The sequence below is a fragment of the Semicossyphus pulcher genome, unplaced genomic scaffold (genome assembly GCF_022749685.1).
Source record: "Semicossyphus pulcher isolate SPU_LCO1_2020_fin unplaced genomic scaffold, fSemPul1.0.p SCAF_4, whole genome shotgun sequence".
NCBI lineage: Eukaryota > Metazoa > Chordata > Actinopteri > Labriformes > Labridae > Semicossyphus > Semicossyphus pulcher.
The window spans coordinates 6960702-6975762 of NW_027211715.1; the positions used below are offsets into that span (position 1 = coordinate 6960702).

General features: G+C 41.9%; 1 protein-coding gene across 2 annotated transcripts in view; it reads left to right on the forward strand.

Annotated features, from left to right (window-relative positions):
• The window catches only part of LOC138607412 (pre-B-cell leukemia transcription factor 1), a 61129-nt gene that overhangs the window by 38057 nt on the left and 8011 nt on the right, over positions 1-15061 (forward strand). Inside the window, exons 3-6 of one of the 2 annotated variants that reach the window (XM_069680002.1) lie at positions 6487-6731; positions 9225-9415; positions 13136-13271; positions 14738-14897. In XM_069680002.1, coding sequence (XP_069536103.1) covers positions 6487-6731; positions 9225-9415; positions 13136-13271; positions 14738-14897 — 732 coding nt within the window. The remainder of the gene's footprint in view (positions 1-6486; positions 6732-9224; positions 9416-13135; positions 13272-14737; positions 14898-15061) is intronic. The other variant, XM_069680003.1, reaches the window with a different exon arrangement.

Below are 15061 nucleotides of genomic sequence, written 5' to 3' on the forward strand. Positions count from 1 at the left end.
ATAGGCTACTCTAGTCTGCTGACGTAAGATTTTGCAATGCTAAGTTGTGCACTTGAATTTTAAATGTGAATTTACGATTTCATTTTTGCATATTCCAAAATCTATATTAAGCCAATTATATTTAGCTGTATGTCTAAAATGAGTTAATGTTTGCACAATTTGAAATGTAAAACATATGACTGAGATTGTTCGTCTCATTAAAGTAGTTGTATAAGGATAAAATTTATAATCCAAAATGGTATTTTTTTTTAAATATCTTTTATATTATTAATATAAAACATTATTAGCAAGCAAGGCTAATAGTTAACAAACATTTTTCAGGCTTTTTTTATTTGATGTAGAGTAGAGTCTTAAGGTTATAAAGCCCCAAAAATTACTTACATTATCCTAAAAAGCGTTGTAGCATTGATGTTGCTTTGGTCAAGCTAACATTGATGTTAGCTGTTAGCCGTTGTACTTTACAAAGTCTGCAAACAGTCTTCCACTTAGGCAGGTTTATCACACCTGTGCTGTCTGATTCATAAGGCTTCCTCACTTCACAATTACTTGTCAGATTTTTGAGAGTCATGATCATCTGTTCAGCACAGCTCGCTAGTGTTCACCTATGTGTTAGCGAAGAGAGCACTAGCTTGACTTGTAGAGTGTAAATTTTGAAGTCCAACATAGATTAAGTGTTACATTTTTCCCCATGTTTGAATAGTCGTTCACATTTCAAATTAATGTAACATCCTCATTGGATGAGAGCCATTTCTGTGTTTTTAGCCTGGATGGTGGTTGCTGCTTATGCTAACACCATACTTCTTGTCTTTTCTCCATAAACCATTTTTTCGTCTCACAAATCACCACGTTTTGAGTAAGCTGGTTATTAGCTGAATTCTACTGTGGACTATTGCTACACACCAGTAAATCTAATATGAAACATCACATATTTTGGCTCATGCCCGTCACCTCTTTGAAGTGCTTGTAGAAAATGTCAGGCCAGGCGCTTGTTGATCTGCCTGGACACGTTGTCACCTGACCGGCATCGAGTGTCACTTTTGGCCGCCTCTTCCTGAGCTTCTCCCTCTGATGTAACACTGAGGATCACATTTCAGCATCTGGGTGCAGAACGCAGGGCCTCCAAAGGTGTCCGACAGTTTGAACTGAGGCACCCAATCTCTGTCAAAGGCCTTTATGTTTGACCGTCCATCTTGCTAACTGTGACAGAACAGCCCAACATCATTAATTAAACATCAGCCTTTCCCACAATCACCGGATCGCCATGACAGGCCGCCATGCCAGCAGTCCCTGTCGACACGCCTTGGAAATCTAGAAGGGGATTACATATGGTAATGGTTTTTGACAGGCTGCCATTTGCCTCTGTTAATCTGATAGGATAAGATATCTGGACTGGGGAGCATGGTGTGTTGTAACTCTTTGAGTCTGATATTGTTATGCCATGAAAAAACTGAATCATTTTGAAGATGCAAGCAGTGTCCTGGAAGAAATCTTAATCCCCTGACAAGCTTTTGATGGGATCCCAAATATTGTAACTGACTCAAACGTGTATTTTTAGACCTGGATCCTGCTTGTATTTGCTGTCAATTTCAATATTACTCACATTTATGATCTCCTGTCATGTATGGCGTGATGATGTGACAATCTATAACAGACCTGTATCCTTCCCCAGTGATAGCAGTTCTCCAAAGAAGCTAGTTGTGATGCTAGCCTGAGGCTGGCAACCCACTTTTGTTTGCCACGGTTCATTCCCCTTCAGAGAGAAGACTGAGTTTGTTCTCTGGTCTTTGTTTAATTAAGACTCAGCCCAAATTCAGAGGTGCTCTGAAAAGATGCATCTTTATTGGTTGTAGTTGAGTTAATATTTTAATACCAACACCCATCTTCGTACGAGGCCGTGAGCCAATCTTCTCGAGTGACTAATATACGGGCAAGAGAGAATGTTACATGTGCTGAAAACAAGCAACGAGGGGGGAGAAGAGGGAGGTTTAGGCAAGCAGCTCTCCCCCAAATAGGGACGTAAATCATCTCCGAGCATGATATCCCGAGCTTATCCTAAAAGAGCAAAAGCTTTCCCCCTCTCAGCCGCGTGGAAATGAAATAAATATTTCCAGATAAACAACCAGACAGTTAAACATCCACCTCTCGGAGAGCCAATTGCCCTGGGCTTTTATTAAATATCGATTTGATTTGTAAAAGGCCAGATGCTGCGAGGTTAAATAAATGTCATGTTCTCCCGCTCCAGTTTACTTTTCTTGTCTCCTCAGTCGGTGACATTTTGTCTCGCTGTGTGTACACAGAGCAGTAAAAACGCCGCCCGTCTTGACCCAATCCATCCTTGCAGTGATGCATTTACAGGAAGACACATGCGGATCCTTCCTCACAGCATTACACTTCAATCCTGCATGCCTTATGTTATCTGTAAATTCATCAGCAACCAGAGCCAATTTAAGAATGTTTTTATTCGTATTAACTCGCGAAATAAAGCAAAGCAATAAAGCCTGCTGCATTCCTCCTTGTGAGAATTGCTTGTCAACAACAGCAGGAAGGAATAAGGCATCGTCTGACAACAAGCCATCTTTGAAACGCCTCCGAGAGGGAAATGGCATCCATTAGAGACATACAGAAAATGTGTGTTCACCGAGGGGGGGAGGGGGGTCCGAATCACGCAGACACACAGACACACAGATAATTGTTTATCCCTGGGAGAACCTTCTCTGTTTGTCTGCGGGTGGCTAAGTAAGTTCAGCAGCAGTATTGGACAGGGAGCGCCCAGCAGACCAGAGGCTCGACAAACATTAGGATGAATCAATTAGGCCGCCATTAGCCAATAAAGTGGCCCTCACTGAGTCGTGTAATTATGACCCACAGCAAAGCCAATTTTATGGAGTCACATTATCCCTTTCTTTTCTTTATTAATTTTATTTGTTTGAGATAATCCCCTCCATGGTTTTAATTATGTGCTTTAGGTTCAGGGTGGAATAAATAAATCATCATTTGCTTCCATCGCTCCTGAAACACTGCGGTTTCCTCCCATCGCAGGACTGTAACCATTATGTCTGTCATCTCTGTGCGGATCACGCTGATTACAGGCGTAAATTAAAAATGAATACAGTCACATCCTTTCCCCGCAAGATCCACGTTAACCCCACTCGGAGCAGGTTTCCCATCTGATGGTGCGATAAGAAGCGGCAGGAAGAGCTGATATTATAGGCAGCAGCTACTTAGCTTGTTCCCAGCGCAGAGGACACAGTGTAAGTGTGACAATGTGCTGTCAATGAGGGATGACAGTACACAGCCAACATGGCGTAATGCATTGTTCCTTCCCGGGTCCCTCCTGACAGATGCTCTCCAAGACAGCTGGATCAGCAGCAAGAATGGCGCTGGGATCCGGGCTGAGCCGAGGATGTGATACGCGGCTGATTAGCGAGGGTGTACACGTGTCAACAAGCGCGGCCTGGGGATCATGTGTTAATTGTCACTTTCAGGCACGTTTACCTGTTTATTCTGAAAACCTAGCCCTGTTGAATGTAGTCGTTTGCTTTCCATTTGTCCATGACCTTTCTTACTCCATCTTTCTTTTTAAAAAAAGTCAGCCTGCTAGGTTTTTCTTCTCTTTTCCTTCCAAGAGATCTCCTAAGAAATGACCTTCTCTGCTGCAGCCGCTCTCACAAGACTGATGCTCGAGGTGCTTCAAGCCAAGTTAAATAAACACTCGGTGAATGTTTAAGCTGGAACTTGGCAGAATCCAATCGTTTCTGTGGACACAGGGAATTTTTATGTTCCATTTTGCATTTGAGAGTCTAGACATTTTATGAGTTAGGGATGAAATTTGGCCTCAGTTGTTTCACTAGAAACATCTTAGAGCTTCTTCCCTTGCAGTTTTGTACTTTTGGGTAGAATTGTGTGATTTTTCACCCCACTATGTATTCAAGTTTCGAGTTATCCTAGGCAATAGGCCACATTTATAAATCAAAATTTAAGAGGAGAAATTCAGTGAATCTTCTGAATCTCAAAGTGCATTTTCACCCCACCTTGAAATACTCAATCTATAGCTTCTTATTGTGCACTCTCCTCTGAATTATACAGTTTTCTTTCAGTATCTGCTGCTTTGTCTTGTTTTCCCCTGAAAATGACTTTCAGAAAGTTCAGCTCATTTTCCTCCATGGGATATTGTGCTGTGCTCTCATTTTAACACCCACTTTACTCTGGTATTTACGAGGTGGTAACTATAGAGAAAAACAGCCTCTCCGTACTGGTGCGCGTTCAGGAGACGTGGATCGACGGGGGTCCCTGTTGACGTACGTTAACCAAAGCGGACAGCCAGGTCTCGGGTTTCTGATGTAGCAGGTTTGATCGGGTCATAACTCGGCGGTGTGGAGGTAAGGCGGGTGTGAATGTGAAGCCACTCGAGATTTCCCCCTCCAAGCTTGTCCATACATTACAGGAGTGATGAAGGAGTCTGGGTAATGAGACAGGATGTTTGTACAATCCTGCCACCCCAAGAGACCCCCGCCACCCTCCTCCTCCAATACTCCTCCCACACTCAATCTACCTCCCGCTGAGCCTGTGGCCTGAACCTCTGACCTCTTCCACTCGCCAACAGTTGACATATTTGCATTTCCAGTCCACTTAAGAGCAAGAAGGGGTGACTGTGGGACGCCCCCTCCTCTTCTTCTGCAGATACAGCAGGCCTCATTCTCATCCCTGTGACCCCCTGCCCAGGCCTACCAACCCGGACAGCAGTCTGGGGTTAATGCACCAAGCACTGCTATTGTCTCTGAATTAATGAAGTGCTCCCGCCTGTCCCTTCTCATTCACTGACAACGAGACAAATGACGAATGGTAACGTTTTAAATGGCTATCGACACACGCGGGGCGTGAAGTCACAGAGTCACAGCTCCTGTTAGCACCGTGGCCCCCCGTAACGATAACACCGGATGCCGTCGATTCACTTTCGATGTCCACTCTGGGATCAATTTGGATCCTCGCAGCAGCGCGCTCCTCCACGCAGGAGAAGGTGTTTATATTGAAATGGATGGTTTCTCAGATGGAGGAGGAAGAGTCAGAGCCGGGGAGTGTTTCACCTCAGAAAATGGAAGGTGGGACGAGAATCCTTTTAAGAATGGCAAGGGAGACCTCTAGTGGAAGACAGTGGTACCCACCCAAATTATTGTTGTTGAGGAATCTCATGTATTGTAATGTGCAATACTTCAATGTATAAATGTGTCAGCATAAAGAATAGAAAATAAAAGCAACAACAACAATTATTAGAATAATAAAAGAGATTGAAGCAAGAAAAAGTAAGGCGGAGAAAATAAATATATTAAGGGGGTGATCCAGTATAAAAATGTCTCTTTCTTATCCTCATACACTACTCCTTTTCAGAATCTGAAATACTTTATTTATCCCCGGGGGGGAATTTGGGCATAACAGTCGCTGTGACACAGAGAGAAGGATGAGGACATTTAGGAAATATAAATAGAAGTCAGAAATATGTCAAGTATGTGCAGTACAATAAAAAAGAAAAGACAAATAAAATATAAAATGCTGAGAAATGGGCTCTATGGTGATTTGAATAGTAATGTCAGACTTAAATATAATTACCAGAATAAGAGTAAATACAGCAACACTTTCTTTCGAGTGTTCACCGAAGGGGGTTATCTTTCAAGATGAAAACAAGACATTAAGTATCGGGCTGCAATTCAAGATTATTAAATTTTTCATTGTTTTGTTGAATCATTTCATCACTTGTTGTATCAAACCCTCAAAAAATAATGAAACATGTCCACTTAATGGCTTTGATAAATGTGCCAATTAAATTTTTGGGGCATAAAACAATCGATTCATTGACTTTTATCTCTCGTAAAATCGGCCATCCAGTTAATATTTGGGGAGGGTGATTTGGATTCTCAAATGGGAATGAGTGCGTCGTGTGGGCGTGGGTTAACTATTGAGTCCAGTGTTTATTGGTATTGTGTTTTAGGTAGATTTTTAGAAAGAAAAATAAGTGTGGCACAACTAAAACATTTGATTTTTAACTGAAAAAGAAAACTTCTTCCTACTCATCGTTATATATCAGCCTCACAGCTCTTTGCAGCAGTCCAGGCCAATCCTACACAGATTCCTTGGTTGTTAACGTTCTTCTCTAAAATGGTTTCAAGCTGCAGTTTTGTCCCCTAATTTGTTTTCAGAACATGTTCCTTAAACCAACAGATCAGTTGCAGTCTCTGTAACAGCGCTACAGTATCTAACCATCTCCTTTATTAATGCGGATGAATTGTCCTCACACTTCACTCTCTGCTTGTGCATCTGTCTTTACAACAACATACTGCATCCCTCACACCGAGTTGGTGGATGTGTGGGTGCAGCTCAGCGGTGTCAGCCATGCACTCAGGCTCCTCCACAGCTGACAGCTTGTTACGGTGCATCACGCCACTGTAGGTGTGACCTTTATGACTGACCTCTGACCTCCTCCTGTCATTGCAGTGCTGAGTATCCGCGGCGCCCAGGAGGAGGAGCCCCCGGATCCCCAGCTCATGCGCCTGGACAACATGCTGCTGGCGGAGGGCGTGTCCGGTCCGGAGAAAGGTGGAGGGTCGGCAGCGGCGGCAGCTGCAGCGGCGGCCTCGGGGGGAGCAGGGGCGGACAACTCGGCAGAGCACTCGGACTACAGAGCCAAGCTGTCCCAGATCAGACAGATCTACCACACAGAGCTGGAGAAGTACGAGCAGGTGAGGACAGAACATCTGTGTGGATAACAACAGACGTTTCATTTTTATTGACTAACACAAAGCATGATACTCACAGACTGTGAATATGCTAAATTATACTGATAGAAGAAGTAATCTTTATTCATTTTTTCTGTACTTAGTGCTTTTCCAAAAAGGCTTATCAGGGCTTTACAGAGAATGAGAAGGTTGGTTGTATTTCTTTACTTCAGCTTAAAAATACCTAGAAGAAGCTGTTTTCTGATGATTGTCTCAACATTTATATTCTCATTATTCAGCAAATATTATTGATATTTAAGCAAAGTAATCACTCACCTCTTTATAACACAACAAAAGGAGGCAGCAGATGCTGAAGCATCCTGCCTTGTAGTTCATGTCTTTTAAACTCCCCAAACGTATTCTTAAAGCTCAAGCCGAGATAACCCTTGTGACATCACATGCATGTAGGATGACGATTTTTGATTATTGTTTAGTGTAAAAAAAAAAGACCAGAAATAACAGATGATGCACTGCGCAATTTTCCAAAACCAAAGGAAACATCATCAAACTGCTTGTTTTGTCAATTAACAGCCCCCTTAATACAAGAAACTAAAGGTACAATGATATAAAGCAGCACATGCCCCAAAGTCATGAGGCTGGAAACAGCAAATGTTTGATTGCTGAAATGTTTGGTGAATAACTTCTGCACGTCGACACATTGATTAATTAACTACTAGTGTTACTTTCTCGCTGTCAACAAAGCTCCTTCAGGGGCGCTGCTTTAGCTCAGTTGGTAGAGCAGGTGCCCCATATATAGAGGCTACAGTCCTCGACACACTGATCTCAGGTTCAAACCCTGGTCTGGGACCATTCAGTGCATGTCATGCCCCACTCTCTCCTAACTACACTTCCTGTCTCTCCTAGCTGTCTTATCAAATAAAGACAAAAGACTAGTGATGCACGACAGTCTATATTTTCCAACCCTTTTTGCCTACTGCAGATTTCGATACCGATATATTAGGCACATGTTTTTTTCCACCTAACTGCAGAGAACATCAAGTCTCCCCTGTAGTGGAATTGATATCATGCCTACTCTTATTGTAGTGGTCAAAAACTGGCATACCTTAGACATCTTGCATCGTTCCTCACACTTGACGAAAGAGGCGCGGTGCAGGCGGTGCACGTACATGCGCACACTTTATGTCGTAGCATCATGTCAACCTTTTTTAGGGAGTCATCAAGCAGAAAAAATGGCATATCTGCCGATGCCGATAGTCATTTTCAAGTCATTATCTGCAGATACCAATAACATGCCGATAATATTGTGCATCCCTAGAAAAGGCAATAAAATAATCTTAGAAAAAATAAACCACTAAGACATTACCAACATAGATATACATAGAGCATTAGAAACCTTAAAAACAACTCGGCTAAAACATACCAACTGTCACCAATCAGTTGTAAGACAGTTAGAAAAAACATGAATCAAATGTTTATTAGTGATGATTATTATTTTTTTCTAATTTGATAGTGAACTCAATATTTTGAAATCTGATGTGTACCGATCTGATAAATCAATATATTTAATGATATAATTTTCTCTTTTTTACTGACATATTAGCTTATCCTTTGTTAATACTTAGAGTATCTGGATTTGTCTGCTCTATATTCGACCTCTGGTATACAATCAAAAGATGTAGGCATACGACAAGAAATCAGGTGGCAAGCCTGCTACACTAAAATATTTCCTCAATATATATCACTGTCAGTAAGAATTCACTTTAGATTGTGTTTTCAGCCCGAAATAGTCCAACACACGCAGCATGTTGTGTCTCTGAGTGTATTCCAAGTATAGTCTTGAAAGTCTGTCGGAGGGGGGATGATTCCCTCTCATTGCCTTGATAAGCGATGCATTCCCGACAATAGCATCCCGCTCAGATGAATGTGAGTAAGACAGATGAACACGCAGATAGACAGACACAGACAAAGCCTGACACGGCTAAATCCAGAGAGAGATCGACAGGAGGAGAAGAAATAAAGAAGAGGAGACAGTAAGAGACACAGAGTCGGAGTGTAATATCGTGGCAGATTCACGCCTGGTGTCACACGGGGGGGATGAATGAAACGTTGTGGCGTGTTCGTCTCTCAGGGTGGCTATGCTGTAAAAGTGTGTGTCTGCGAGGGGAACAGCTGTCATTGGTTCCTCTCAACACACTGCCATCACCACTTGTGTTAAATATGAAATATATCAGCGCTTATATTCCCCCTTGGCTGTGTGAGAACGCTTGGCCCAGAACCACATTAAGCAAAGAGCTGGATTTTTGTTTTTTTAACATTTCTTTCATCTGTGAATTTTAAATACAGTACGTCGTGTGTGTGCGTGGATGTGTGTTTCTGCAATGGTGAATTTGATATGGCCACTTGGACAAATTAAGATCTTACTCACAGTTTGAATGACCTTAAGCGAGCTGTTTTTGTATCTTATTTTATGTAATCTCGTGTGTATCCTTCTTACAGGCATGTAACGAGTTCACCACCCACGTGATGAACCTCCTGCGAGAGCAGTCACGCACACGGCCAATTTCGCCCAAAGAGATCGAGCGCATGGTGAACATCATCCACCGCAAGTTCAGCTCCATCCAGATGCAGCTCAAACAGAGCACCTGCGAGGCCGTCATGATCCTGCGCTCACGCTTCCTCGATGCCAGGTGCGTGTCCTTGTATACAACAGATTTGTGTGCGTTTTCCATTCTGCAAATCACACACACCACCACGCTCCGTGCTGCAAATAACCTCCCAATTTAACAACACCGCAAATCATCGTGCGCTTCCCTCGCAGTCTCATATCCATATGAATGGCTGATGTAGGAGGCCTATCATGCTATAAACATGCTGTAACACATGCTGTTTTGCTACTTACCACACACACTGGGCCGGTTTGCATCTATGGATGCCATTTGGACCAGCATACCCGGCAACACCGGCCAATAAGAGTTCCCTGCCTGCTCCATAACACTAACTGTTTCCCTTTTTTAATGTAATCGCTTGTTCCTTTTGATGCGTGCTCGGGATTTGCATACATTTCTCCAAGGATAAATGTCGCTCAAAGTCGGAGTTGGAGGCAAAACATTTAAATGAGGCATGCGCTCCCTTACAAAGCTCCCTATCTATTCTCTTGCAAATTATTGTGGTGGAGCAGCCGCAGCGAGGGGAAGGGGAAGGGAGAGGAAGAGGAAAGCTTTCACTGGTTGAGAGGCACTGCCATGTTCGGCTCGGCTGATTAATCTACTGGCTGCCGGAGCCCGTGCTGTGCACATTTACATATTCTCAAGCAGGCTTTTGGAGTGCGGGACGGAGATTTTAGCACAAATCTCCCCAACGGTGGATACACGCATGGAGATTTTACAGGGATCCCCTCCAGCTTATGTAAAGCCCTCTTTAGATATGGCACACGCAGACATGACCTGATAGGTGCAGGAGATAGAGGGTCAGTCAACTCATGGGCATCAGCATATGATATCCGTCTGCGTCTAGGTGTCGGGAGAGGGAGCTTTCACAGGGTTTATTTTCACTCAACAACAAAAATTGATGTTAGTATTTTATGGCTGATGAATCCCGTCTCGTTTCTGTGCTTTATCTATTTTTAGCATGATTGGATTATATCTGTATGTTTGTTGTTGTTTATTCTATAAAAACTAGGTGCAACATTTTTCAATGTAATATCTGAGTTTTGATACCAACACCAAAACAATACTGATGTAACATTCGCTTTAAGGCTGTGCTTATTATTATCATGATATTAACAAAGCATCAAATGTAATGTGCACGATGTGATGGAAATCTGCAATGTTCAACATTGCAATGACCAAATGACAAAAAAGTAACAAAACATGAAGCGTGAAGAACAGCTTTAACTTACAGATCCATTGTCTCCATGCTCTGAGGCATTGTTTACATACGACCTGTATTTGTAACACGTCAACTCTCCTGAATCCAAAATGACCTCAAAGAGCAGATCTGTGTTTACTGCACATATTCATATCGTGATGACGCTGAAGGCATGATGTCCAGGCTCACGCTACAGTTGGTGCTTGGTGCTTTTTAATGTCTTTTAGCTCAATATTTTGGGTTTTACCAACCACATTTATACTGTATTGATTCAGACTCATAGATCTTATCGACCTCTTTCCAGACATAGCAGGCTACTGTTTTCAGAAGAAAAGCTCTGATGCCCAACTGAACACTGCCAAGCAGACAGACAAAGTTAGCGGGCGAACATAGGGAGACATTTAGCAGCTAAATAGCCAAACATTCCCTCAGGAGTTTGTGAAGTGAGTGTTGTCCTTTATTATAAGGTGGCAACAAACACATTTTCAAATGAATGCTAATGTGGACTTGTGTCTGCCGTACGTGTAAGTAATTATAAATGTGTGCAAACGACTTTCTCAGGTGAATGTTGTGATTATAGTCCTGCCCTCAAGTGATCAAATAAGGAAATTAACAATGCAGAAGGAAAAGAACAAAATTGGACATTCTTGCTCATTATTCTCTGATCAAAGAATAATGATCTTATTGGCACATATATATAATTATATCATTGGCTATTTAACTCGCTTTTTATGTTAACACACAGACCATAAAGTGTTTTGGTTTTAGTGGTTTTTGAGTAGACTATAATGGCCCTCTATGTGCTATTATTGCTACTGCTAATTCTATTTTCAGTTGCTCATAAACGGAGCTTTAGTGAGCAGTTCTGAGCCGGATGGTTCCCCTGAGTGCTGACAAAGTGTCTCAAAGCAAAACTACAGCTAAATTTAAAGTTTCTTATGTGCTAAAGGTTTTTACAATGCAGGTTATGTGCACCTGCATCAAGACCAGGGAAGACCAGTTTACTGTTAAGCTTACATTTGAAATGCTGGCCTCGGGTTAGTTAAGATGATTAGCTTTAAGTAGTAAATAGCCTTTTTCAAACCTCTTTCCCTAACAACAAAACAAATGTTTAGTTGGGCATTGATGACTCAAACTGAGGGGATTATATAAAGCCTGTATCAGAAGAATAAAAGTCCCTGTTGGTTATTTTATTCTGAATTTCTGTATTTGCTGACTCCTAGTTAGAACCTGATTGATATTACTTTCGGTCGATATTCTCCGATGATATTGGCCCAACAAGGATGTATCGCATTGGCGTCTTTATCTATGCAAAAAAACCCCAATGTTTTGGATGATTTAGAAATAGTTCCATCACATGGTTTGTCCAACAGAGTGTGCTCTGACTACATAAGCTGCTTTCCCACTGGTCAGAAAACCTGCTAAAACAGGCAGAAAACAGGCAATCAGCATCTATAAGCGGGTCTTCCCAGGTCTGACAAAACCTGCACCATCTCGCTAATTTCAGTGGGAAAGGCGTAATAGTGAACAATACTCTCAGCACTGTCTGCAGCACATGTAGCGCACCATCACAGCTAAGCAGACGTTAGTCCGCAATAAAATTGGTTAAAGCTGCAGTAGCTAAGATGGAGAAGAGAGCGGACTTTGCTCCAAAATTTGAAAGATTACAACCTCCAGGTCCCTCCCCCTCTCTCTCCTGCCTCCAAAGCCCTCCCCACAGAGGAGGCTATCATGCGCATGCAGGCTAGTAACCACAGCAACTGAAGGAGCCAGATATACACTATGTAAAAACATGAAATGACAACAACCGTAGCAGTTGTATTACACCACCAACACTATCGAAGCAGATACACATCAAACCAGCGGAAAACAGTGTTTTTGCTGTGAACAGTTATCTACAGCTAATTCTATTTAGCAAAACCACCAGCACTGTTTGCTAACAGAGACTGTGGAAAAACAGCGCCAACTAAGCAGTAACACACTGATGTTGTGAACATTTAGCTGTGAGAGCACAGGCACACAGAACTATCAGGAGAAAGTCTGAAACGGTAACACCGCCTGGACACTTCACAAAGATATTTTCAGCCACACCGCCGTGAAACAACGCTAAACAGCAGCCACATTGGAGCAGTAGGAGCAGTAGGAGGAGCCAGAGGAACATGATTTTTATTTTTTTTAATTTTTTTTACTGATTATCTCTCTCATGTACTACTGCATGTTTAATGTGACAGTTTTAGCAATTATGACAAAAAGTTAGTTTTAGTAATGTTACCTACTACAGCTTTAATATTTATCTCTTTAGGTTCAAAATCTGTGCACAATTTGTACACAAAAAGTCTTTTTTTAATCCACTTAAAAAAAAATGCTATATCGGCCGCTTTATCGGTCTTGGTTTCAAAAATGCCATATCTGTCAGGTTGTACTCCTTGTGGTACAATCAAATACGATGCTGTGTTGGACAGCAATGTACACCGCCATCCTCTCAATGCTGTTATGATTAACCACTTCCTGTCTTAACTTCTAACCACCTCTTTCTGCAGGCGGAAAAGACGAAACTTCAACAAGCAGGCAACAGAGATCCTGAACGAGTATTTCTACTCACACCTCAGTAACCCATACCCCAGCGAGGAGGCTAAAGAAGAGCTGGCAAAGAAGTGTGCCATCACAGTTGCCCAGGTACACCACCAATCAGTGCCTCCCTACACCACACCATGTGCAGGAATACAGTTTTACATAGAACTGTGAACACAATGTCTAATCTGAAGCAGCTGCGAGTGTCTTGGCAAGTAACCTAATAATAAGTTTCCTGACTGTCATGAGTACAGACAGCTCCTCTGATCTTTCAGAAGTACCTTTCATTGAGACAACAAAGGTACTCAAAAGTCTAAATATGCCATGTCATAAGTTTGTCATCTTGTAATTCAAACCAGACAAAGCTATTTTCGACCAATGATTGTTTGTTTCTATTGAAGTAACAACACAAGCTAAAGACAACACTGCTGTCATAGATCCTAACTCATTATATATTGAACAAGTTCTCTTATAAAACTCAAATATGATTCAGTAAAATTGCTTCTTTGAGCCCAAAATTGTCACAATGGAGGAAATGTAACTTCTGTTGATGATTTATATCCTGCCTTTGTTTTATATCACCATAAAGTCAATGTTTTTTTGGCTACAAATCAAACCAAGCTGAAAAAGTTCTAAAAACTCTCAACTGATTAATAATAAAAGATCAGTAGGTTAATTTATTGGGAAAATAACTGTTTCAGCCCTACAGTATATGGAAGTAATTAGCTGGACCATTAGCCTCGGAAAATTAGCACTGCAGTCAACTGAGGCATGTGCAGAGCAATCATGATTTACTATAAATCTTACAGTAACTTACCAAACATCTAAATACTCTCGAGATGTTTGTGCTAATAATGCTGACAAACCAAAAGACTAAAATATATGGACACATTGTTTTTTCATCTTTGCATTCTAGCATTCAAGTTGTTTCAATCCTGTGAGAATTGATAATAAGGAAAGCAATGACAACACCAAGGTAAACAGCAGTTTGTGTTTTGGATCCATCATTTGGGAATGGATTGTTTTCTCAATTGGTTTCATTAATTTATACCAAGTGATTTGAGGATGCATCTGGGTCTGATTGTGGAAGCTGCTCAGCGGCTGAATGATTTGTAGAGTTTCTGTTTCTTGGCCATAATAAAGGAGAATGTTTACCTACTCTGTGTATTGGAAAGTTTGCAGGATTGATTTGGTTTTCATTTTAATGTTGTTTATCATTAGCGCTGGGATTACCCCCCTGGCTTCATCTGGGAGTCCATTAGCAGTAATGGGTGTTAGCGGATGTTGACTGATTGGTGCTTGCGTGAGTTCTGATGATAGCTGCAGTCATGGTGACATAATGAGACTGTTATTGGCAATCATTCCATTCTGGCACTAATGCGGATTCACAGCACCAGTCTATGTAGCCCCTTCATCTGACGGAGGCTCTCTGCAGTGTTACACATGCCATTAAGGCCATGCAAGCTAAACACAACCCTGATCTCTCTGACTGCCTGCCCTTGAATGTGGAGAGGCTCTGTTTGTTAAGATTTCATGAGCATTAAACTACATTCTTTTGTTTGTCTGCTCAGGTTTCCAACTGGTTTGGGAATAAAAGAATCAGATACAAGAAAAACATTGGTAAGTTCCAAGAAGAAGCCAACATGTACGCTGCGAGAACTGCCGTGAATGCGGCTAATGCATCCTCACATGGAAGCCAAGCAAATTCACCCTCAACTCCAAACTCTGCAGGTGAGACAGGAAGTCCCTGGCTCTGCTCAGCTTTTAGCCATTTACCTCCTCTCTGTGCATTACTACAACTAAGCGACTATTGCGGTATATCAGTTTGAGGCCATTTCAATGCTGGTGCTGGTCATTTGTAAGGAATGAAATAGTTATAACTAACAAAAAGGCAG